A 22,898-nucleotide genomic window follows, 5' to 3' on the forward strand; every position below is an offset into this window, starting at 1 on the left:
TGTCATGGATGCAGCTGCACTCTTTCTGAAAATTCAGAATCACAGCGAGAGGGTATTCCTTCATGCTGCTTCAGAATTATCAGATCATGCCAATTGACTAGAAATGCCTTTTACCAAGTTTGGTTACTATACCACATGTCCCCTTTCCTGGAGAGGGCATGCCTAACCACGTCAGTCTTGCTTCATTTGTAAACCATTCTGTATTATATTATTTTGGAACTAAAATAATAATAGGGAACTAGACTGTAACCTGAAAAACAGGTGTTTATTTTTATGTGTAGGGATCAAACAAGAGACATAGTAGCAGCTGCTTCTGCCCACTCCTCCCCTAGGTCCTTTAATCCACCCCTCTCCCCTGCCTGCAGGAGCAGTGGTGGCTGGTGCCCAACGTGACTGGTACGGTGGAATGCAAGAAGATCAACAGTAGGAGGAACCAAAGTGAATGGCAGACTGAGCCACCCTTGACTGGTTGTAAGAAGATGGCTATATAGGGGTTGAGTAAGGGCAGACTTGGGTTGGTAGGGTAGTGCCCCAATTGCCCCAATGGGTCAGCCTCCACTATGCAGAAGTGAACAGAAATCAACCTTTGTCTCCATCCCCGCCCCAAGATGGGGTTGTCTCCAAGGCAAGCTTAAGCCAAGACCCTAAGACAAGAAAGCATTAATTGCCCCAACCACAGCACCATTTTTGCGCTGAACAGAACATCCAAGAAAGTCAGCAGCAATGAAATAACTCTTGTTTGCATGCCTTCTCTTTTTCAGGTCAAAGGAGGTCCACTATGTCTTTTCATAATTATCTTCCAAGTCCTGGAACAGTGGACAAAAAGGACAAGGGAATAACAGGCAGGATCTGCCCTGGCTAACTTTTTTGTTGCTTGATCACTATGGCAAAAGGTATACCATTTATTTTCAACACTGACTGGCAGCAGCTGTCCAGGGTTCCAGGCTCAGAACATACCCAGCACTCTCTGGGATTGAATCTGTATTCAGAAGGTTCCAGGATCAATCCCTGGTATCTGCATAAAAAAGGATGGGGAAGGGAAAATATAAATGGTCTGAACCTGGTATAAGAGGACAACTTCTGGGGTGTGAGGGGATTAGGGGAGGGATGGTACCTCTACTGGGGGACACATCATGCTCCATTGGGGGTAGTTTGGGAGTAAACTCTGAGGAAAAACCATCCCTAAGATGGTTAGATGGTGCTTTCTACGCCTCCTTACAACAACTCCTGTAGCTAAGCTTGTGCCAAATGTATTACTCTACTTTCCTTTGGACCACATCCACAAGGCTGAGAGAGGGGTCTTGTCATCTCAGCAGCCCAGGCTTGTGCCACGAGGAGGTCACTTTGGTGCTGCTTATGTAGCAGTTTGATTTCACCCCGTGAAGCACACTCTATTGTCTCTCAAGACAGACAGGTGCCGCCAACAACAACAAAACAACAACAACTCATTCTCAATGCTGCAAGCTAAATGCTAATATTCAAAATATACAAAACTATCAGTTAATAGGAAAACAAATGAATGCCAACAAGCAGCTTTAAATGGAGCAAAACAATGTATCAGAAGGTTACACTTCTAGCATTCTGTAGTATACCACTAGCATGATTCCCAAAGCAACTCCAATCTGCAGACAGAAATAACTAAGAATTGTTACAAACCCTAATAGCTAAATTGTTATACAAATTATTGCATCCCACTTTGTAGTTCTGCCATGTTTAACAATTGCAAAACCAGTATCAATTACTATATACAAATTATAATTGATAGGAGATTAATTATTAGGGAGAAGTAATGGAGTTTAATTCTTTCATAAAATTAACCAAACAGAAACATTAAAGGTAAAGGGACCCCTGACCGTTAGGTCCAGTCATGGACGACTCTGGGGTTGCAGCGCTCATCTCGCTTTATTGGCCAAGGGAGCCGGCATACAGCTTCCGGGTCATGTGGCCACCATGACTAAGCCACTTCTGGCGAACCAGAGCAGTGCACGGAAATGCCGTTTACCTTCCCACCGGAGCGGTACCTATTTATCTACTTGCACTTTGACATGCTTTTGAACTGCTAGGGTAGCAGGAGCAGGGACCTAGCAACAGGAGCCATTAGGAACTGACTAATTTTAAGTTTTCACATTTGTAGAGTGCACCAATTTTGAAGCAAAAAGACAATTTTTGCACAGAAGTGTTTTGTTGAGTCAGAAATTATGGTGTTGTGATCCAGTTGTTTGAGCAGCAATATTATCAATATGTGGATAGCTCTACCACTTTTTCACCTTCTAATTCCAGTGTGGAAACACCTCAGCAGGTTCCAGTCTGATTACAGGACTGGAATGGATGAGGGCTAACAAAGTAAAAAAATAATACAGGTTTTTTTAAATATCATGGTTTGGAAAAACCTAGTGATTAGAATGTTTAGACTTGACTCTGGATGGAGTCACACTCCTCTTGAAGAGCTAGTTACAAAGTTTCAGTGCTGTTTGGAGACACAAGTGACATTAGGTGCCAGAAATGTTTTCACCAGCTTCAGCTGGTTCAGCGGTTGCAGCCTTAACTAACTTGACCAGCCACAGTGATGCATGTACTCCCATTTCACTAAATCCCCCTAAAAGAAGCATGTTGCTACTTATTTCTATATCATATCTATGTACTTGGTTATCATTGTCTATATGCTAGTCTGCATGTTTAATCAAAATATTGAAAAAGATAAAAGGTCAAAAAGTGGCAGCATTCCTTTGGCTACTTTACAGAACATTATAGAAAGTAGGCCCCAATTGGTTAGGTTACTTAGTTACACCATACTTCAAATTTAACATTTTCACATAAATTTAGAGCCTGGGTGTTTGTCCCCTTTACTCAACATGAATACTGGTATGCAAACAATCATCTTTTACAAAAATGCCTCCAAGCTCCAGCACCCTCCTCCCAGGAGAAAAGTCTCCTGAATGATACTTCTGTTGACTCAGAAACTGAGGTCGAGAAACACAGCCATAATAAAATGTTGGTTTCAATTACAGCCACAGCCTCCCCAATAAAAAAAGATGTGGAGAAGCCACAAAACTCATGAAAAGCATATTATTAACCAACTCACAACACATACTCAAAGCGTATTTGCTTATTGCCTTTTGTTGAGGCAGGTGACCTTTTTGTGGCAGGGTGTGATGGTGGCAACGGCAATTGTCATATTTTTGGCAAGAAAAGTAGCCATTCTCTATAGTAGTTTTGGCTAGGACAGTGAAGAGTTGGGTTGAAACCCCTCAGCTGGGAAACTCCCTTGGTGACCATGGGCCAGTCCCCCCCCTTCTCAGCCTAACCTACCTCATAGGGGAGTTTGAAGGATAAAAGTGTGGGGCAGGGAGCTCGAAGGACCATTTGCGCAGAGGGAAAAGCCTCCTGGAGGAAAGGCTAAGTAGATCAAGGTAACAAACAAATATACTGTACATGAAGTTCTTTAAGCGAGCACAGTCAGTCAAGGAGTCACAGCCCAGCCACCCCTTTGCCCCAAAAGGACGTCTGTGACGAGGGGGGGATGGGAGAGAGTTGCCCCCCCCCCGCTGAATGCCCTGGGACAAAGGAGGCACACCTGTACCAGCGGGGAAGGCAAGGCAAAGGGGGCCGAAGGAGCTTCAATGTGATGATGTAACCGAAAAATACCTCTCCCCACCCCACCTCAGTCTCCGCACAGGGAGCGGGGGAAGAGAGAGTTGTGGAAACACTCGCCCATCTCTCTCTGTTTCCTCCTTCCCAAGGAAGGGAGGGAGGGTGGGGAGCAAGGAGCAAGAATTGACAGCGTCGAGGTGTGTGCTGACCTTTCCCTCAGCGAGCGTAGCCATCTCGCCGCTCCCCCAGCCGAAGGCAAAACCCCAACCCCGGCCGGCCCGCGCTCTCACGCAGCGGCGGCGGGCGAGGAGGAGCAGGGCAACGAGCAACTGTCGCGAGCGAGCGCGCCGTTAGAAGAAGGAGAAGAAGGCGGCAGGGGCGAGGGGGTTGGGAGGGGGAGGGAAAGGGGAATTTAAATCCCCCCCTCAGGGCCGGCGAAGAGCGGGAACTACATCTCCCATGGTGCCTTGGGCGCGCTCTGCGGTATCTCAGCTCGGAGTGGGCGAGAAGGGAACCAGGCGCAGCGGCGGTTCCTCTGTGAGGTAAGAGGGCCCCGCGCGTGCGCAGTTGCCCTCGCTCCTCCCCGCCCCCTCGCCCGCTCCGAGGCTGCGGATCTGTTGTGCCTCTCGCTCTCCTTGCCCCCCCCCCCTTTACCGGCCTAGGTCGCCGTCTAGTCAAAGGGGCCTGTCGCCGCTCGGAAGGTGAGCCTCCTGCCGCTTCCTCCTCCTCCTCTTCCTTGGCGGCAGGCTCTGGGCCTTGCTTCCCCCGACCGGCTCCTGGCGCCTGTCGTAGCCGAGCCCCCGGGCTCCCCGCACCCGGAGAGGATGTCGGAGCAGACGGGCTTGCTGATACCGCAGACCATGGACAGGTACGGGGAAAGAAGCGGAGCTGCGGGAGGTCAGGCGGGCCCGTTTCCAGGTGCGCCTTGAGGGGGTGATTTTGGAGCAGGACGCGTGGAGGCACCGCACCATCCTGGGCCGCGACGGCCTATATGCATGCAGAAAGTCACGGGGGGAATTTGAGGGGAGCTGCTTGCCCTAGGCCTGAGCGGATGTGGCAACGAGGGCACAAAAAGAAACGCAGTGCTGTTTGTGTCTTTTGGGGGGGGGGGTTGGAGAGTTGCTGCTTTGCCCCCACCATGAGCATTCTGAGGGTTAATGAGGCCTTGGGCCCACAACACACACACACGCACCGTTTGCTGTCAAATGTCTTCCAGTACAAACTGTCGCTAAGTTCACCTTGCAGTAATCGTAAAATTAGTAGCCCCTACAGTGCTGTTAAAAACATCTATGTCAACACCCACAACCCCTATTTTAGTAGCTTACAGATCTTGCATATAAAACAATGAGTTGTGAACCAGGATGTTTCCACCACATGGAGCAACCTTGTGCTCATACTACCATTGCATGTCCGAGTAACCTTTTCTATGTCTTTGTCACTATCCTTCAGCACTGACTACTTCAGAGTCCCCAGGCCTTCATTCCAAAAGAGTTTGAATTCTGTGGCCCAGAAGGACAGGAGTGCTACTGTTTTGGCTTCGTGGTTGCAGGGGAGAAGCAGAGAATAAAGATTAAGTTAGAAACCTAGTATGTGGAGGGTTGGGACAACTTTTCAAAGGATTCTTGTAGAGTTGAGATCCAGCTATATGACTATGGGTTGCTGTACTATCTTTTCATTCCATATTGTGTACTGCTACAGTGATCACTGTAGTTCCACAGTTTTTGTTGGCTTACCTTTTATCTACAGAAATAACATGTAAGAGACGGGTCCTGTTAGTAATTCTATATAAAGTATATTGCTTTTCTGTTGTGGTAGGTGGCATGATAATGGAAATAACCCAGACTTAGCCTGTGCTTTTTTTCACTTAGTAACAGAAGGTAAATTCCCGTATCTTTGAGAACAGCCCTATTGACTTGAGTAAGGCAAAATGGTTACATTAGTCAATTGAGGAACCACAGTCTCATTTAATTGCATTCCAATAATATAGGCAACAATGAATTTATGTGTGTCCAACTGATGCACGACCATGATAGGGCATTGCAGCAACCTGGAAGTGGCTGGAAAGGGGACAGGAGCGAAGCAGGCATATGCATGCTCCACCGTCGCATGTGATGACCCAGAATGCAAGTCCCACACAAATCATGTGTTGCCTGTATTGTAGTTACTGGATATAAGGGATTGATACTGGGTGTTGATATGGGCTATTGGAGGAGGGGTAGTACCTCTGGTGGGGAACACATCATGCTGTCTGGGGTGGTTTGTCCACCTTTGGTTCCCATCCTGCACTCAGTCAGCTCTCACCTGTGGCTCTTAGAAGCTGTCAGCATGCAGCAGTGGCCACACCTCAGGAAATGGCTTCAGCTGGCTGGCTAAAACAGCTGAGGGTAGCCAATGGGTCTCAAACCCTCAGTGTGTTAAGGACTTCCCCTGCACGTCAAGACAGGTGTTAGTGGATTGAGTGGATAAGACAAATAGTGGATCCAACAGTCAAGAAGGTGGTTTCTGCACATGCTGTAGTGGGAGGTGAGGGGCAGATGGCTCATCAACCTGGTAAGGTAGGCCATTAAGGAAAAGGAAAACCTGATTGAAACCTCCATTGCCTTGCAGCTAATACTCATCCATAAGAAAGGCTTTGGGAGTAAACCCTGAGGAAAAATCTGTACCCGCTGCCTTGTGATGAAAGATGAAAAGGCCAAGGAGCCAACCCTACACAAATCCAGAGTGGAGTCCCTAAGACAGTTAGATGGTGTCTTGTATGCATCCTTCCAGCAACTCCTGCATCCAAGCTGATGCCAAATGTATTGCTCTGTTTTCCTTTGGACCACATCAGTGAGGCCAAGAGGGGGGTCTTATTATCTGGGCAGCCCAGGACCTCCATACACACTGCCCAGGCTTTCGCCCCAGAGAGGTCACTTAGGTGCTGCTAATACAGCAAAAGCAGTGCAGAAGTCGGCAGTTATGAGTTACTGGTTTCTGCAGCCATAACAGACACTGTGATTCTCCAGTGGTTTGACTGCACCCCTGGATACACATTCTATTGGCTCTGGAGACAAGACAGATGCCAACTTAATAGATAAGTGGATTTTTTGGTCACATTGTTTGAAGTGTATTAACAAATCAAGAGGAAACACTGTCATGAGCTATTGGCAGAAGCTGTATAGTGTACAATACTAGTTGCTTGGGATATTGCTGTTGGTTTGTATCCACAAAATGAGAGATACAGCATAAGGATAATTCTTTATTGTACCACCTTGATGGAAATGGTTTCCACTGGTTTTTAAAGAAGACTTCTAAGTTCATACTATTTAGGCTAAATAGTATATAGTATAGCAAAATAGAATTTGCTTGCTTTTAGTTCATGTTAGCCGTCGTGCAAAACTCCTGAAGTTTTAATTAGCATTGACTTAACTAAACAAAGAGAATGCTAAATGAAATTTTGGAGAGGCAAATGCCAATGTACCAGTGCTTTTTTTCTAGAAAAATAGGTGCTGGTACTCACCATTAAATTGTTACAATAAGTGCCACACTTCTTAACAACAACAAAAGCGGTCTGGTACTGTGTACCCTTGAGTACCCCCTGGGGGGAAAAGCACTGCAATGTAGTTGATCTTCATTTATCATATTTAGAAATGAGTCTTTCTTAGTGAATACAGCGGAATCACTCTCTTTTGGAAAGTTGTTGCCTTGCCTATCTTTGTGGTAGGAATGCCTTTTTTAAATGAATGTTGGGAGTTAGTAAGGCAACTTACATTACATGCAGCAAACTACCTTAATTTACCTGATATATGTAACCTGATAAGGGATGCGGGTGGCACTGTGGTCTAAACCTTTGAGCCTCTTGGGCTTGCCGATCAGAAGGTCAGCGATTTGAATCTGCAATGGGGTTAGCTCCCATTGTTCTGTCCCAGCTTCTGCCAACCTAGCAGTTCGAAAGCATACCAGTGCAAGTAGATAAATAGGTACTGCTGTGGCGGGAAGGTAAAAGGCGTTTCCATGTGCTCTGGCATTCGTCATGTTTCTCTGTGCACCAGCAGCAGTTTAATCATGCTGGCCACATGACCTGGAAAGCTGCCTGTGGACAAAAGTTGTATCTCCATAGTTCAGATAGATCACTGCTGCTGAGAGAGTGTGGCTTGTCCAAGGCTACTTAGGTCACAGTTCTATACACAGATGTAGAATGCCCCACTGAATGCAGTGGATGATGACTGAACCAAAGTTCAGGAGTTATGCTTTGCCAGCAAATTCTAACATCTGTCTCTTCTGTAGCCCTTTTTCATCTTTTATTGACTTCTCTAATGTGGAAATAGTCTCCTATGACATAGAGAAAAACTGAGGAGAAGATCCCCAGCCTGGTTCTTCCCCCTGCCCCATACAAAGTGTTATACTACAACCCGTATCACTCCTCACTGTTGGCCATGCTCAAATTGTAGACCTCTAAACTTCTGGAGGACACCAGTTTGGGGAAACCTGCCTTAGGTTACTTCTCTCCCCCTGGTGACTTTTGGCCTGGTTCAGATGTTTGCCTGTGTCTGTTTCCTAGTGGAAGTGCAGACATTCAGCAGCCCTTCCATCATGTTTGTAATGTACCATGGATACCTGCACGTATAGAGGCACAATAGCATTTTTCTCTCCAAAATGGGAGTGACAGTGTTTTTTCATTAAAATAAAACAAGATTTGCCATTCAATAGAGAATAAGTATTGATTAGCTTAAATTTTAAAGCACTTCCCTGGGAGTAAGCTTGGTGGACTTTTAGGAGAATTGCTTCTAAATAGACATTCATCTGTAAGTGTTGGCAGAAGTTGTGTATTTGAAAATTATTATACGGTGGGAAAAAAGGGGGCAGTGATCACTCACATTAAAATTCAGTGGTGGTGTGCTATTTGCTGCAGGGGCAATTGATGTCATAAGGACATGTTAATTCTTCTCATATTATTGTAGGGTAGTAAATGAAATTGGAGATAAATGTTTTTTGTTATAAATATATATCTTAATAAATCTTTTAAAGTACAAGGCATAAATACTTTAACTTTATCTTATATGCTCTTATGTTGATTTTAATGTTCTTTTTCCAGAAAAGTAGTTTTAAAAATTAATTTGGAGGCATTTTTTTGTTCTCTGTATGCTAATTTAAACAACAATCCGTGTGCTCAATAAAGAAAGGGATTTTTAGGCACAACTGCAGTTACTAGAAGTAGTTTCTATATGTGGAAACAGAAAATTTAATTATTGGGAGTAGCAGTTCTGCAGTTGCTAGAATTAATTGCCACCCACAGAAGGAGAAAACAAATGCCCTAAGCCATTTACACAATCAGCAAAACAAATAAGGTATTTCAACCAGTAGTATTTGAATTATTTGTCTACATGTTCACAAAGAGGAAGGTCTGCTTCAAGTGGCAGAATTATTTAAGAGCAAAAAAGACACTTTCTACTTCCTCTTTCCACTCACAAGATGAGTGAACATGATGGTTGGTGCACACAGATGAAGAGTGGCTGATTAGTGAAGTTGTGTAAGTAGCAGTGACAAGGCATAAAATTCTAGTCTAGTGGTGCAATATGATAAGGAAACATTGTAGAGTCTTTAAATAGTGTCAAGATTAAGTACTTAACAGTGCAATCCTATACACACCTACCTTTTGTTTACGTAAGACCTTTTGCAATTCCACTAAAGGCAAACATTCATTACTATAGTTCAACCTAATCAATAATATCTTGTTTGGAATATCTTTATACAGATCTTGTGAAATTTGTCCAGTAATAACCCTACCTTGGTTTCCTAAGATGCTTCTAGTTCTTCCCCTTTAGTGACCAGTTCTGTATCTAATTAAAACGACGTTTTGCGTGTCAAACTGCAGAAGTCAGGCAAATAGGTCAGTACTGTAATCTCACAGAAAATAGAAAACACAGAGTTTAGAACAACATTAATTTTCAAAAGCAAATGATATATCCAGCGAAGTAGTTCTACTAGTAGAAGGACTTTTAACTATACAACAGAACTTCCCACCTCTTTCCCTGTGCACCCTCTAAATCTGTTCTGGAGATTTCCTCAACCATTTGGAGCACGTTTCTGGGGTCCATGGGGCAGAGACGAGGGCAGGAAAGTTCCACTGCTCAGCTAAAATTCCTTATGCTAGAAGAAATGTAGGATGCCACTCATTCTGTATAAAAAAGATTGAGCATTCTTTTGCTGTACATTCTGTGTGCAACCGAATGGTTAATATTGTACAATTATGGTTATGTGTCTTCTGAAAAGGCTCAGGGAAGAATTCAACATTGTGCTAAGCAGAACACTCCATCAGAGCAAGCAATTCTGTTTGCTTGATGGTATAATTTGCCCTTTCCTTCCCGCCTAATGTGCTGTTCCAGGAGTTCCTCCATACCAGGGGGAGGAGATGGGGGGAAGCCGTATTGTGCTAGCAGATGTCCTTGTGTGGGCTTCCCCTGGCAGGACTAGTTAAATGAATCTCTTCTTCCTGCACCATCCATGTAAAATTTAGTTGCTCACACTGCTTTAAATCCCCAGATTGCTTTTAAGATAAACCTTGCAGTAGATTAATACAGAAATTAAGAAAAGGGAGGTATGAGTATCTATCTTCTTGATGTTTTGTCCACAGAGCCTCACTTACAGGGTCATAAATATTGAAATTAGTTGTTATGTGCACAACAGCTGGAAAGTGGTGTAATCTAGGGTCGCTTGAAATTTTACTTTTCAAAATCCCTATCAATTGAACTTAAGACACAAAGTAATAGCCAGCTGTCTGGCACAGAGCAAATGGAGCCACACCTATATTGAAAAACAGGCTCTTCCCTCACATACTTGAATACATTCTACTTGAACTGGCACGGAACCTGATGGTTGGCATTTAAAATCAAAAGGTGGCGGAGCGGCTTTTAAACTGATTGTAGGGGGGGTGGGAGCTGACAGGAACAAAACAGGGTCTGGTTCAGAAGAAGTGTTCCCTTCCCCACTAGATGAAGAAAAATATGATTTAAATAGGGGAGGTGTAGAGCTAAGCATTAAGAGGGCAGGGGGCACATGGCTGACATTTCTGACTTGCTAAATGTTGTAGCATAAAACACACATGCCAAAAGATACTTGGAGAGAGAGCGGCTATATTTGTGTGTTTATGTGCTAATGCTACTAGACACCTCTGAGCCAAGATGGGCAAACTGGAGTGTTTGGTCTTAGAGGACAGCATTGATATAGTGGGCATAATGGAAATCAGGTGAAACGGAGAGAAACCAGTGGGACATGGTTATTTCTGGATATAAACTCTACAGGAAGGACATCGTGGAGGTGGCATCACTGTACACTGGGCATAGAGTCTCCAGGCTAGAAATCCCCAAAGGGGCAGAATCCTCCACACAGCTGCTGTGGCTGATGATACCTGGCCCCCAAAGTGGGCTTACTATTTTGCCACTGATCAAAATGTGAAGATGATATTGAGATGGAGAATGAAATCAAGGAAGCATCCAGAAGAAGAAAGTGCTGTAGTAATTGAGTAACTTTGACATATATGTAAGTGGACAATTGCCAAGGAAGTCCAACACGATCATATTTGACTTTAAAAGAGGGAACATCCTGTAGCCAGCAGGATGGCCACTGTGAGAATAGGATGCTAAGCTAGCTGTGCTGCTCAAAATTAACAGCAGTGTCATTTTTGGGAAACTTGAAATTCAGGATGCAAAGATCCTCTTTCATGATGTTAGAACTTGTGGATCTCCAGTGAAGCTGAATGCTAGTAGTAGCTAGAATAAAGAGATATTTATTTTCAAGACTGAAATAATAAGTCTGTTCTGAAATGCTTAAAGTAGAAAAGAGTTGGGGAAAGTATACTATTGCTAATTCATTTGGTTTTATATAGTAATGTTGAGTTTTCAGAAACTATGTTTTGTTTGACCTAGCTAGCTGTTTCTATTTTAGGTTGCAGTCTGAGTAGCGACCTGATTCTGTACTAAGACCAGGGTAATGTTTTATTCAATACAAGAAAATGGAAAATCTGGCAAGAACTGAGATCCTTGTGTCAATGGTTTTATTTAGCTCTTTCTGCTGTAGCTACTGTCAATAGCAAGATAAAGCTGATGACAGAAAACAAGGGATTTACTATTCATTATTCATAACTTGCTAAAGGCTTAAGAATATAAAGGATATCATGTGATTCTTTTTGTAGGCCATCCATTGTTTAAAATACAGCTGTTGAGCAATAAATTGGATGAAACTTCTTGTTTAAAAAATGTATGTGACATTGATCCATTGCTGTATCAAAATGAATTTGATAGTCTTAATGATATATATTTCAAGCATATAACCTAGTATTAAACATGTTTTAATACTTCAAAGTATAGCCTGTAATAACTAATTCAAGGGTGTTATTTTGCAAGATTGTAAAGTCATTTTTTCCTGTCATCCAAATGAACTTTAGACCTCTTGGGGTGTCAGGTTGCCCCAAGGCATGTCACAACTTTATCAGTGTGGCCCAGTTTTGCACTCATTAACAGTTCAGAGGTAGCCATCATACATTGTAACTTGAGCAAGCTATGAAATATGCCATGTATGTGTCTTCTAGGTAAAAGAGTTGATATACCAGCCTGATATTATTTTTGGTCCAAAAGACTCTTCAAATTTCAGTGAGGATGTTATTAGTTCCTACATTTGTGACTTTATTTCTGTTTTGCTTTTTGATGTGTGTGAGTGTCTATGTGTAGAAATTCCACTTCGTCTGTAATAGTGAAAAGAAAGATTGAATTGTTCAACTTATTTCCTGTATGCATTTTTTTAAAGCTTGGATAAATGCTTTTCTATTGCCGTGCAGTTTCAACATCTTAGCACTGTCTCATCATTTCTTTTGGGGGGGAGAGTGTTGCTTAAATAATGGAAGGTTGAAAGTAAACAGGGAATACCGTTTGTTAGACGTGAATACAAAAGACACACACACACAAAATAGTGACAGAGCTGAAGTGAAATAAAGGTAGTAATGATAATAATAGCTAAGATTGGGTATATAAGATAGAATACACCATAGAAAGTGTATACGTTAATTTTTGTTAGGGGATTTTCCCAAGATAATTTGTTGATTGCCAAGTCTGAAGCTATTGAGCACGGATAGGCAAACTAAGGCCCAGGGGCCGGATCCAGCCCAATCGCCTTCTTAATCCGGCCTTTTATTTAAAATGCTTCTCTGGGTTATTTGTGGGGCATAGGACTTCGTTCATATTTTTTTTTCCAAAATATAGTCTGGCCCACCCTGTTGAAAAAGTTTGCTGAGTCCTGCTATTGAGGGCAGGGTGTTAGTAAATAAGTTCCTTGTGGCCTTATTCATGAAGGCCACAAGTAAGCAGCTGGTGCTGCTTACTTTAAAATATTTAAATCTTTATTTGAATAAACTCTGGAAATCCTGTGCCAAACGGTTTATAACAATGGTAAATAATGCTTGTGCAGGGGTGCCCCATCAGATCTTGTTGGTTTGCCTCCATTATTCTGAGCCTGGTGGCAGGCACCAAAGTGGTTTAGAACAGTAAGTAGGAATACAGAACTATTTTCTATGGTGTAGTTTGAGCTGAAGAAGTAAAGGCCTTATACCACAAGCAGAAGTCTGAAGTTCATTGGAAATGTATTTGTTTGCAGAAAAATGTGTTTAATTGTTATAGCACCCAACTGATATGCATGCTGCTTCAGAAAATAGATGAATTTCAAGATGAAAGATTTGATCAGTCCACCCTGCCTTCAATTTAAGATTCAGTTTTGATTATCTTCCCAGTAAATTGTCTACTGTTGTTTTTGCTCCTGATACAACTATTTGTGTATCTTTCCTGGATGAGGATGGGTTTTTTGTGTTTGCGTTTCTCGGATGCCCTGAGAATGCAAATTAGCCATTGAAAGGCAGGATAAGCATTTTGGAAATAAGAAATACAATTATTTTCTGTCCTATCATGTGATTATAAATATGGAATGGATTAAAATAGTTTACATAAATAAGCATTTATTCATTTCTGTGCAGGATTTTTTGAACACAATCAGCCAGAAATGTTTCCTGTGCAAATGTGGGAAAGTTGTAATTAACTGTACAGTTTCTTTGTGAATTTACTTACTGCCCTATTCTGAACTCTAGATCATTCTACTCTTCCTGAATAACATTTAAAATTGTAGTTCTTAGAATTTTTGTATTTATTTATTTGCTGTATTTATTATTATATACTGCCCAGTATATTATATACTGCCCAGTAACAATATTCTTGACGGAAGTAAGAAAGAAATGAAGTGAATGAAGGTAGAATTCTGCTTAGTTGCAGTGCCATAGTTATGTAGATTTGACATGATAAGAATAGTGGAATTTTTTCTCTCTCCATATTGGAAAAGGAAATGTATGTCTCTCTTGCTGAGCATTTTCTGTATAGTGCTGTGATTACGATTGATTGTGGAAAGCAAAGGGCTCTACAGACTTAGATATATTTATAATGCAATCACTCCGTTATCTGAACAGGAGGGGAAAGATCAATTGCAAGAGGGCAATTTTCCCTTCGCTAGATTACTGTCAAACACATTTATAACTAAAAATAAAATAATCAATCTACAAGAGAATTAAGTGTATTTCCTTCCTTAATTTTACAATCACATTTTTCTTTATTTGTAAGTGTTGCCAGGATGTAAACATTCCCTATTCAGGAAAGACCAAAATATCAATATTATATGTAGAATAATTTGTTCATTTGTTGGAATACATTATGAATAAAAAAATTGCAAATGGACCTCAATTATTTCAGACATGAATGATGCAAAATATGATTTTAAGAAATGGCATTAGGATTAAGCACACACATTTACCGTATTTATTTTAAATCTAGCTATTAGAATATGGTATTGATGAATTTGAGTTAGTAGCACTGCATTTAGGAAATGCCCTTTATAGGTAAACATGTTAGCAATAAAATGGTTGGGGAGATTTTATTCTTACGATCTTGACAGCTAAAGCTTTCTGATGTCTCACTTGTGCTTAACTTTCAGGAGTTGTTGGGTGTGTTTTGCAACTGATGAGGATGACAGAACAGCAGAGTGGGTGAGACCATGCAGGTGTAGAGGCTCTACGAAATGGGTTCACCAAACTTGTCTACAGCGCTGGGTGGATGAAAAACAGAGAGGGAACAGTACAGCTCGTGTTGCCTGTCCTCAGTGCAATGCAGAATACTTAATAGTATTTCCAAAACTAGGTAAGATGCGCATGTGAAACTTCCATGAAGAGTGGGTTGCGGGGAGCACACAACTGGAATATTATTATATTACCACCATTACTACTAATATTAACCAGGGGCTCCATCCCTGCTTGCTCAGCTCGCCAACCGCCTCACCCTCCCTTGGCAACTCTGTACCCCTAACCCTCACAGCTCCTTCCACCCACATGCTGCCCACCTGTCAATCACCTTATGCCATATTGATGTCAAGGGGTGCTTCACTTTGAAGCCCCAATTGTTGGGATTTCAAAGTGGACCACAGGGATTTAAAACCACACTTTGTAAACATCCTCATGAGGCCTTTCAAGCCTCAGTGGGGACTTGAAGGAGATGTGTGGGGCTGGGTGCGAACTCCCATCTGCCTATAAGCAATGCAAACTGTAGAGGGTGGTGACATTTTACATTCTTATGTAATAAGGAAGATATCATCGTTTGCCTTATGCACAATTGTCTCAAGGTAATGTACAGTGGTGCAAGAGACAGTGTAACATTCAGGGTTGGATTTTTTCTGTTATTATCCTGCACTGAGATTCTCAGAGCTGCTCATAGCATCCAATCATAAAAGACAGTGATAGAGTTAATAGAGGTAGTGCCATGCTATATACTCTCTTGATTTGTAATCTCTGCTACAAAACTTTATTTCTCCTTTATGTTATAGGTCCAGTTGTTTATGTCTTGGACCTGGCAGATCGCCTTATCTCAAAAGCCTGTCCGTTTGCTGCAGCTGGAATAATGGTGGGCTCTATCTACTGGACAGCTGTCACTTACGGAGCAGTAACAGTGATGCAGGTTCAGATGCATTTTCTAAATGTTACATTATCTTAATCAAGCTGCAAACCTCTAGACAGTTGCTGAAGAAGTTTGTTTGGTTTTTTTGTAAGGAAGAAAATTCCGTGAGAGGATTGGAAAACGCAGTTTACAAGAGCGTGACTCCATATTCTTCTTTCCTTACCCATGTGGTGGTTTTTCCTTACCGCCTTGCTATTTCATGTACCGTATTTTTCGCACCATAGGACGCACCGGACAATAGGACGCACCTTGTTTTAGAGGGGGGAGGACAAGGGAAAAAAATTCCTCCGCTCTCTGACCAGCGCCCCTTCAGCAAAGCGGCAGGAAGCGCTGCGCAGAGAGTGGGAGAATTTTCCCCCTCTTGTTTTCCCGCTCTAAAACAAGGTGCCATTTAAGGTGCGTTCAGGTGGCTACCTTGGAAGCCTGGAGAGCTAGAGGGGTCAGTGCGCACCGACCCCTCTCGCTCTCCTGGCTTCAGGTTCCTTTCGACCTGCTCTTTGGGGCTGGCGGGGGGAAGCCCACCACCAGCCCCAAAGAGCAGGTCTGGGAGCAGCGGAAAGGCGCAGCGGAGAGGCTGCTGCCATAGTCACGCGTCACTTCTCCAGCTGGGAGAGGGTCGCGGGGCTATGGCTTCTTTATCCCCGTCCGCGCTCTCCCGGCTGGAGAGGTGACGCGCGGCTATGGAGGCTCCTGCCATAGCCGCGCGTCACCTCTCCAGCCGGGAGAGGGTCGCGGGGGGCTGCTTTAGCTCCGCGCGCGCTCTCCCGGCTGGAGAGGTGACGCGCGGCTATGGAGGCTCCTGCCAGAGCCGCGCGTCGCCTCTCCAGCCGGGAGAGCGCGTGCGGCGCTAAAACAGCCCCTCGCGACCCTCTCCGGGCTGGAGAGGTGACGCGCGGCTATGGAGGCTCCTGCCATAGCCGCGCGTCACCTCTCCAGCCGGGAGAGGGTCGCGGGGGGCTGCTTTAGCTCCGCGCGTGCTCTCCCGGCTGGAGAGGTGACGCGCGGCTATGGAGGCACCTGCCTGAGCCGCGCGTCACCTCTCCAGCCGGGAGAGGGTCGCGAGGGGCTGCTTTAGTCCCGCGCGCGCTCTCCCGGCTGGAGAGGTGATGCGCGGCTATGGAGGCTCCTGCCAGAGCCGCGCGTCGCCTCTCCAGCCGGGAGAGCGCGTGCGGCGCTAAAACAGCCCCTCGCGACCCTCTCCGGGCTGGAGAGGTGACGCGCGGCTATGGAGGCTCCTGCCATAGCCGCGCGTCACCTCTCCAGCCGGGAGAGGGTCGCGGGGGGCTGCTTTAGCTCCACGCGCGCTCTCCCGGCTGGAGAGGTGATGCGCGGCTATGGAGGCTCCTGCCAGAGCCGCGCGTCGCCTCTCCAGCCGGGAGAGCGCGTGCGGCGCTAAAACAGCCCCTCGCGACCCTCTCCGGGCTGGAGAGGTGACGCGCGGCTATGGAGGCTCCTGCCATAGCCGCGCGTCACCTCTCCAGCCGGGAGAGGGTCGCGGGGGGCTGCTTTAGCTCCGCGCGTGCTCTCCCGGCTGGAGAGGTGACGCGCGGTTATGGAGGCACCTGCCTGAGCCGCGCGTCACCTCTCCAGCCGGGAGAGGGTCGCGGGGCTATGGTGTCTTCGCTCCATAGGACGCACACACATTTCCCCTTCATTTTTGAAGGGGAAAAAGTGCGTCCTATAGAGCGAAAAATACGGTAACTCTGTGCTTACAGATTGACAAATCCCATCTAACAGGCACAGCTGTATTCAGCTCCTCCCTCTACACACACAAGCATCTGTTTGAATAAATTCCATCATAAATATCCTGCAAAGCCTCACATCTGTCCATTTCTGCCTGTGTCTGTTTTTCTCTGCATATGCCCACATGTATTCGTGCTTTTCTATTCATTAACAAGCTCTGCTAAACTATATGGGAGTCGCTGCGGCCATTTGGATGAGAAACAGATTCCTTGATAATTGCTGTTGCTTCTACCTACAATCTGAGATTTTTCTCTTGCTTTTCTCATGCTCACCATGATTCTCTCACTGCTTATTGCTCACCTTTCCCATTGGGGGGGGGGGGTCAGGGGAAGGAAGCAGTCACTGTTTCACCATAAAGCTTGTTGGATGACCTTGGGCCAGTTATTCTTGCTTGGGCTAGCCTTCCCCCTGTTGTGATGACAAAATGCTTCTGTATTCTGTTCTTCGAGGAAATCTGGGAAACAAATGAAATAAATACCTAGTTGAGAGCAAAGGGAGAATGCTCAGAGCATGCCCTCAGCCTGGATATATACTTCCTATATAGTTTCAATGAACAAGTTTGTTCTCAGCCTCTTCCCAATTTTTCATCTTTTCTGTCTAGAGGAATACTTGGAGGAAAGATACAAGCCAGGACTCATTTTTGATGCGCTCCTGTCTTTGAGTATAGATATGGAGTCACTTGCAGTACCTTCACCATCCATCTGTTCACTTTATATATAGTACTTGAAGCAGGCTTTTGACAACTGCACAGATGTGCTCAATGTACTACTGCTGTCTTAACAGTTTTCAATTATTTATAGATTGTGGTTATTTATCAGTACTACTGTGGATTGAAAAATATCGGACATTTTAAAAAGTTAGCATTACTCATGGGTTCTGTTCTTGATACATAGTTCTAGGAACATCATTTTTGAGTTATATAACATTTATTTTGAAGTTTTTGTGGAGTAGTGCTCTTTCTTGACTGCAACGCTCCTCATGACTCATATCAAGATGCTTTTGGACATATATAGCGGAATTAATACCGAAAACAGTTGCTTAAAAATACTTCCTTGTTTCAGATCTAGTCCATTTCATATATGTATCTATATCTTTTTAAAATGGTTTGTCAGGTTTCAGTTACAAGATTGCTTCCTGTGCTGCCAAACTCATATGCAGTAATTACGTATACTCAGAAACAGGATTATTTGACTTGATGGTGCAGTGGGTTCTAAATGGATATCTAGCCTAAGAGAGACAAACAGTTGCCTAATCGTATGAGTTGCTCACCAGCCCAGAAGGTCTGGCACTCTGATCTCAGTGTGCAAGAGAAGCTAATAGCACTACTATAAGTGTACAGGGCAGTGGCATGTAGGTTCTCTGGATAGTGGTTCAAATTAGGTTGTTCTTTAGTTGTAGCTCCTGAAGTCAAGCCATTGTAAAGTAGCCACATTACCTCTATTTAGAATGGTGCTGTGCTTTATGTAATAATGTGTTTTTTTATTCATCAGGTTGTGGGTCATAAAGAAGGCCTCGATGTTATGGAAAGAGCTGATCCTTTATTCCTTTTAATTGGACTTCCCACCATCCCAGTTATGCTTATATTGGGAAAGATGATTCGCTGGGAAGACTATGTGCTTAGATTGTGGCGAAAATATTCTAACAAACTACAGATTCTGAACAGCATATTTCCAGGTAATGCTACCAAAATTTGAGTAGAATATCTAGGATTGGCTGTTTCTGTGAGGAGGGATGGTAAGATAGATTTTAGTATCCAAAATATAGCACTTCTCTTTTTCTCTCCTTGGTGCTAAGTAAAAAGACATTGTCCAGATCAATATTTGGTTAGATGAGTTCCATCTCCCAAATGCAGCTTGCAAGAAGGTATTGCAGTATAAAGACTATAAACAGTGTAATTGTGAGACCACTTTCTAATCTGTGAAACTAGAAGTAAATGCCATAAATAATTTTATTAGAATGTGTTGCAGTACATAAGTTTTCTGGCTAGAAGTACTCAAAACCATTAAATCGAAGAGCTAATTGGAATGGAGAGGTTAAATTTGTAATCTGGTTTAGTGCACTCTAATTCTTGGTTAGCAATGGCATTTTTCTTTAGGGATTGGATGTCCTGTTCCTCGTATTCCAGCTGAGGCCAACCCTCTGGCAGATCACGTCTCTGCTACTCGCATTCTCTGTGGAGCTCTTGTCTTTCCCACTATTGCTACGATAGTTGGCAAGTTGATGTTCAGCAGTGTTAACTCTAATCTTCAGCGAACAATTTTGGTAAGACTGTGTAAAGTTTTCCTTTATAGAACTAGATTGGCAGACGTGTAGGAGATTTGGCTTCTCTCTGCATATTTTCACCTTTGTCGTACTTCTGTCAAGTAACACGCTTGGTGTGTTTTGTTACATTTACTGTTACGTAATATCAGTTAAAATATTCAGATAGCATTTATATGGCACTTTGGAGTTGCAGTTGGTCCTATTGGATAGGGTCTGGGGGTTAGTGGTGGTGCTGGGGGTCCAAGGATACTTTCTGGTTGTTCCTTTGGAAGGCATCCTTAACTGCACATGATGTCACATATAGATGGAGCAGGTGGGTGGGTTGTTTTTTTAAGGAAACAGCCTTGGGAGCCAGATTGGGACATGCTGGATGTGCCCCCCCTTGCTCTAGGATTGCATTCACACAATCCTGTGAACCATGGACTGGAAGACTGGGCATGAGCAGTGAAGGATTAAACGACCTCTTCTTCTCTTTTGTGTCAGTGGCCCCATCCACCTGTCAAAATGGCCCGGGGTGTGTGTGAGAAGGTTGAGATTCAGCCCCAGAACAAACCATAACCCTCCCCATTTAAGTGAATGAAAACTTTCAAAAGAATGTGCAAACTCAGCATAGAAACATTAGATTACCCCCATTGTGACAGGGAAATGTATGCTTCGGGTTTTAGTACAGAATTGCTCTAATTAGCTGAACTTCAAAGGAAACGGGGCTTGACAAGCCTGTGTGTGTATGTAACCATTAAAAAAATATATTAGGTGTTAAACGTGTTCTGTCAGTTTTGAATAATTGTTCCCTTTTATTTTAGGGCGGAATTGCTTTTGTTGCTATAAAAGGAGCTTTCAAGGTCTATTTCAAACAGCAGCAATATTTGCGACAAGCTCATCGGAAAATTTTAAACTATCCTGAGCAAGAAGGTGCATAAATGACTGTGGATGTCAGACTTTTACAATCTCATCTGCTATATTCAGCAGCAATGTACCAATACCTATTATTTGGCTAAAGGAGCTGAAATTGGAGGATATGTTGCTGATTTTTGTGGTCCCCACCCCACCCCCCTAGAATAATAAAATACCTTATTATGGCAGGGCAAATCCTCCTTAGTTGTTGATCCTAAGAATGTGATTTGTTTTCACTGATGTGTTTACTTTGTGGCGGAAGACATCTGAATCATTTTCCTATGGGCGAATGTTGCTTTCTTTCAAAACAGAAGCCAAACAGTTGTGAAGTTAATAAATTATGTGCAGACTGTATTGAATTATATTTTGTACGCTTATTGCAGTAAATGCACATTACTTTGCTAAATGGGCCAATATAATAAACTTCTAAAAATATGCATAGTTTATTATTGCCAAGTGGAACTCTGGAATGTCAGTTAATAAGGGTTCCCGTATTCATAGAGGAAGCTAAAGAATAAGCCTCAAATTAGTGATAGCATAACTCAACACATTTTCTTGCTAGTTCACATAGTCCATCATAACAGCCCAGATTGTTAGAAGTTTCATTAAATATAGAAAAACCTGTCTGGGTCTGATAACTTGGAACACCAGCAAATTGCTTTTTTATTTTTTTAAAAAATTCAACAGATTGCTGTCTTTTGGCTCTTTCATTGTAATGCAAGTAGCATTATATATAATTAACTCCTGTCTGCCACCAGTAAAACTGAAAAACTGAATTACAATCTATATGTGACTAGTTTCAATATTAGACTGTTGCTTAGTGCCAGTATGCTGTGGAAAGACAACCAAATTGTGGAGTCATTATCAAGAAGCAAGGGTTCAAAAATTAGCACTGGTAACACATAGCTGTGTTTAGAAGGAAGTATAAATGTTCAGTTGTGAATGTTAAAAGACTATTGCTTACACAAGTCAATCCTGCTTTACTGCTTTACTGAAGTCAGTTTTCTATTTTCTATTTTTATTTTTTAAGACTTATCTGGCACTCACCTTAACTGCATCTCTTTTGAAATCTATTTTCAAAGTGTCCTTGATTTTTGTGGCACCTATAAGTAAATTCTTTGGATTGGAGCATAGGTTCCAATCTAGACATGTGTGCACAGGTCCCATTCCAGTCAATGAGATGGATTTCCTAGTACATGGCAGGATTGAGGTTGATAAGGGAGATATTTAAAATGCACTTTTTCTTAATGGTAGAAATTAGTGTATCAGTGTTTAAATATTGGGTTCTGTACAAGTCACATCATCGCGAAGTAACAAATGACAGTCATTCTGGGCTTACAAGTGGTATTTGCTTTGGCAGGATTAAAGAACCATTGAGTGTTTCTTAAAGTCTCAAATTATGTTCCAATTCAAATATCTAATGCATGGAAAAGGTAATAAACACATCTTTTTAAAGTACTGGTAAATAGTTGTTGGCCAGAAGTGATGCAAATGGGAAAAAAGTCTTTGTTTGATTGTAATAATGTATGCTAAAGAAATATTATTATTTCCATAGCAAGCTTTACTTTAAATATAAAAATGTAATATTTTAAAAGGTAATAATGACCAGCTAGTATTCCAGCATTTGGTATATGTGGAAAAACCTAAAGCATAACAGAATACTTTAGTTTCTTGTTGTAAATACTAAAAAACCCCACTGTAAGTCAATTTGACTTTTGATATCTATATATTTATATATTCAGCAGTATACTGCAGAAAGTTGGCTTTCTATGAGTTTTCAGCACTATAAAACATTTCTTGCAGAAATTCCTGTTGTAAGAAGCCTTCTAGGTGATCTTTACTTTATATACACCAGCTCTTTGATACCTGCTGGTTTTTAAACTATCTCTTACAAAACCTAAAAGTACAGATTGGGTGGTCTAAAATTTTGTTCTATGGTAAAATTGCTGAAATTATTGTTTTATCACTACAAATGTACTGTGAAGAATGTGGGATTATATTTTAAATTCAGTAGCAAAAAGCATTTCCTTGGTTACTGTGCTTTTGACATGTTTTTAGTAGTGCAATTTACGATCACATACTGGATTAGATTGAATAAAGTTTTTTTATATTCTTTAGGTGTATGGTGTCAAATATAGTAACATAGATTGCTTTAATTCCTTTAAATGTTTGGGGGAATAAACTATTAAACACTGAACTATATCCATTGCTTAATTTAACAACCAATATATTAGTTTGATTATTTCTACTAGCATACATCAAGTAGTGACATCAAATTTCAGCTCCCATAAAGGAGCTTGCTGTTCATTATCCCAGTTCTACGAGAGCATCTTCACTCTGCCGAGATTTAGTTATGCAGAATTATGTTGTACTATCTATAATTCCTTTCTCTTT

The 22,898-nt window shown here is 42.6% G+C and overlaps 2 protein-coding genes across 4 annotated transcripts in view; one reads left to right on the forward strand and one right to left on the reverse strand.

The window, feature by feature from the left end:
- CPEB3 (cytoplasmic polyadenylation element binding protein 3) overlaps positions 1 to 3,936 on the reverse strand; it is a 67,845-nt gene extending 63,909 nt beyond the window's left edge. Inside the window, exon 1 of the mRNA XM_081911633.1 lies at positions 3,801 to 3,936. The gene's annotated coding sequence lies outside the window, so the exon portion shown is untranslated. The remainder of the gene's footprint in view (positions 1 to 3,800) is intronic.
- A 66-nt stretch (positions 3,937 to 4,002) lies between these two features.
- Positions 4,003 to 22,621, forward strand: MARCHF5 (membrane associated ring-CH-type finger 5). Of its 3 annotated transcripts, none has more exons than XM_081911637.1 (6): positions 4,003 to 4,133; positions 14,593 to 14,795; positions 15,475 to 15,605; positions 18,839 to 19,022; positions 19,444 to 19,610; positions 20,414 to 22,621. In XM_081911637.1, exons 1-6 carry the CDS (start codon positions 4,051 to 4,053, stop codon positions 20,528 to 20,530), a joined length of 885 nt encoding a protein of 294 aa, XP_081767763.1. In that variant the 5' UTR covers positions 4,003 to 4,050; the 3' UTR covers positions 20,531 to 22,621. The 3 variants fall into 3 exon arrangements, with proteins under 3 accessions (XP_081767763.1, XP_081767764.1, XP_081767765.1); XM_081911638.1 differs by having other exon boundaries at positions 19,474 to 19,610; XM_081911639.1 differs by lacking the exon at positions 4,003 to 4,133 and adding an exon at positions 4,160 to 4,459.
- The last annotated feature ends 277 nt before the right edge of the window (positions 22,622 to 22,898 follow it).

Source organism: Podarcis melisellensis (genome assembly GCF_964234715.1).
Source record: "Podarcis melisellensis genome assembly, chromosome: 5".
In the NCBI taxonomy this organism is placed as follows: domain Eukaryota; kingdom Metazoa; phylum Chordata; class Lepidosauria; order Squamata; family Lacertidae; genus Podarcis; species Podarcis melisellensis.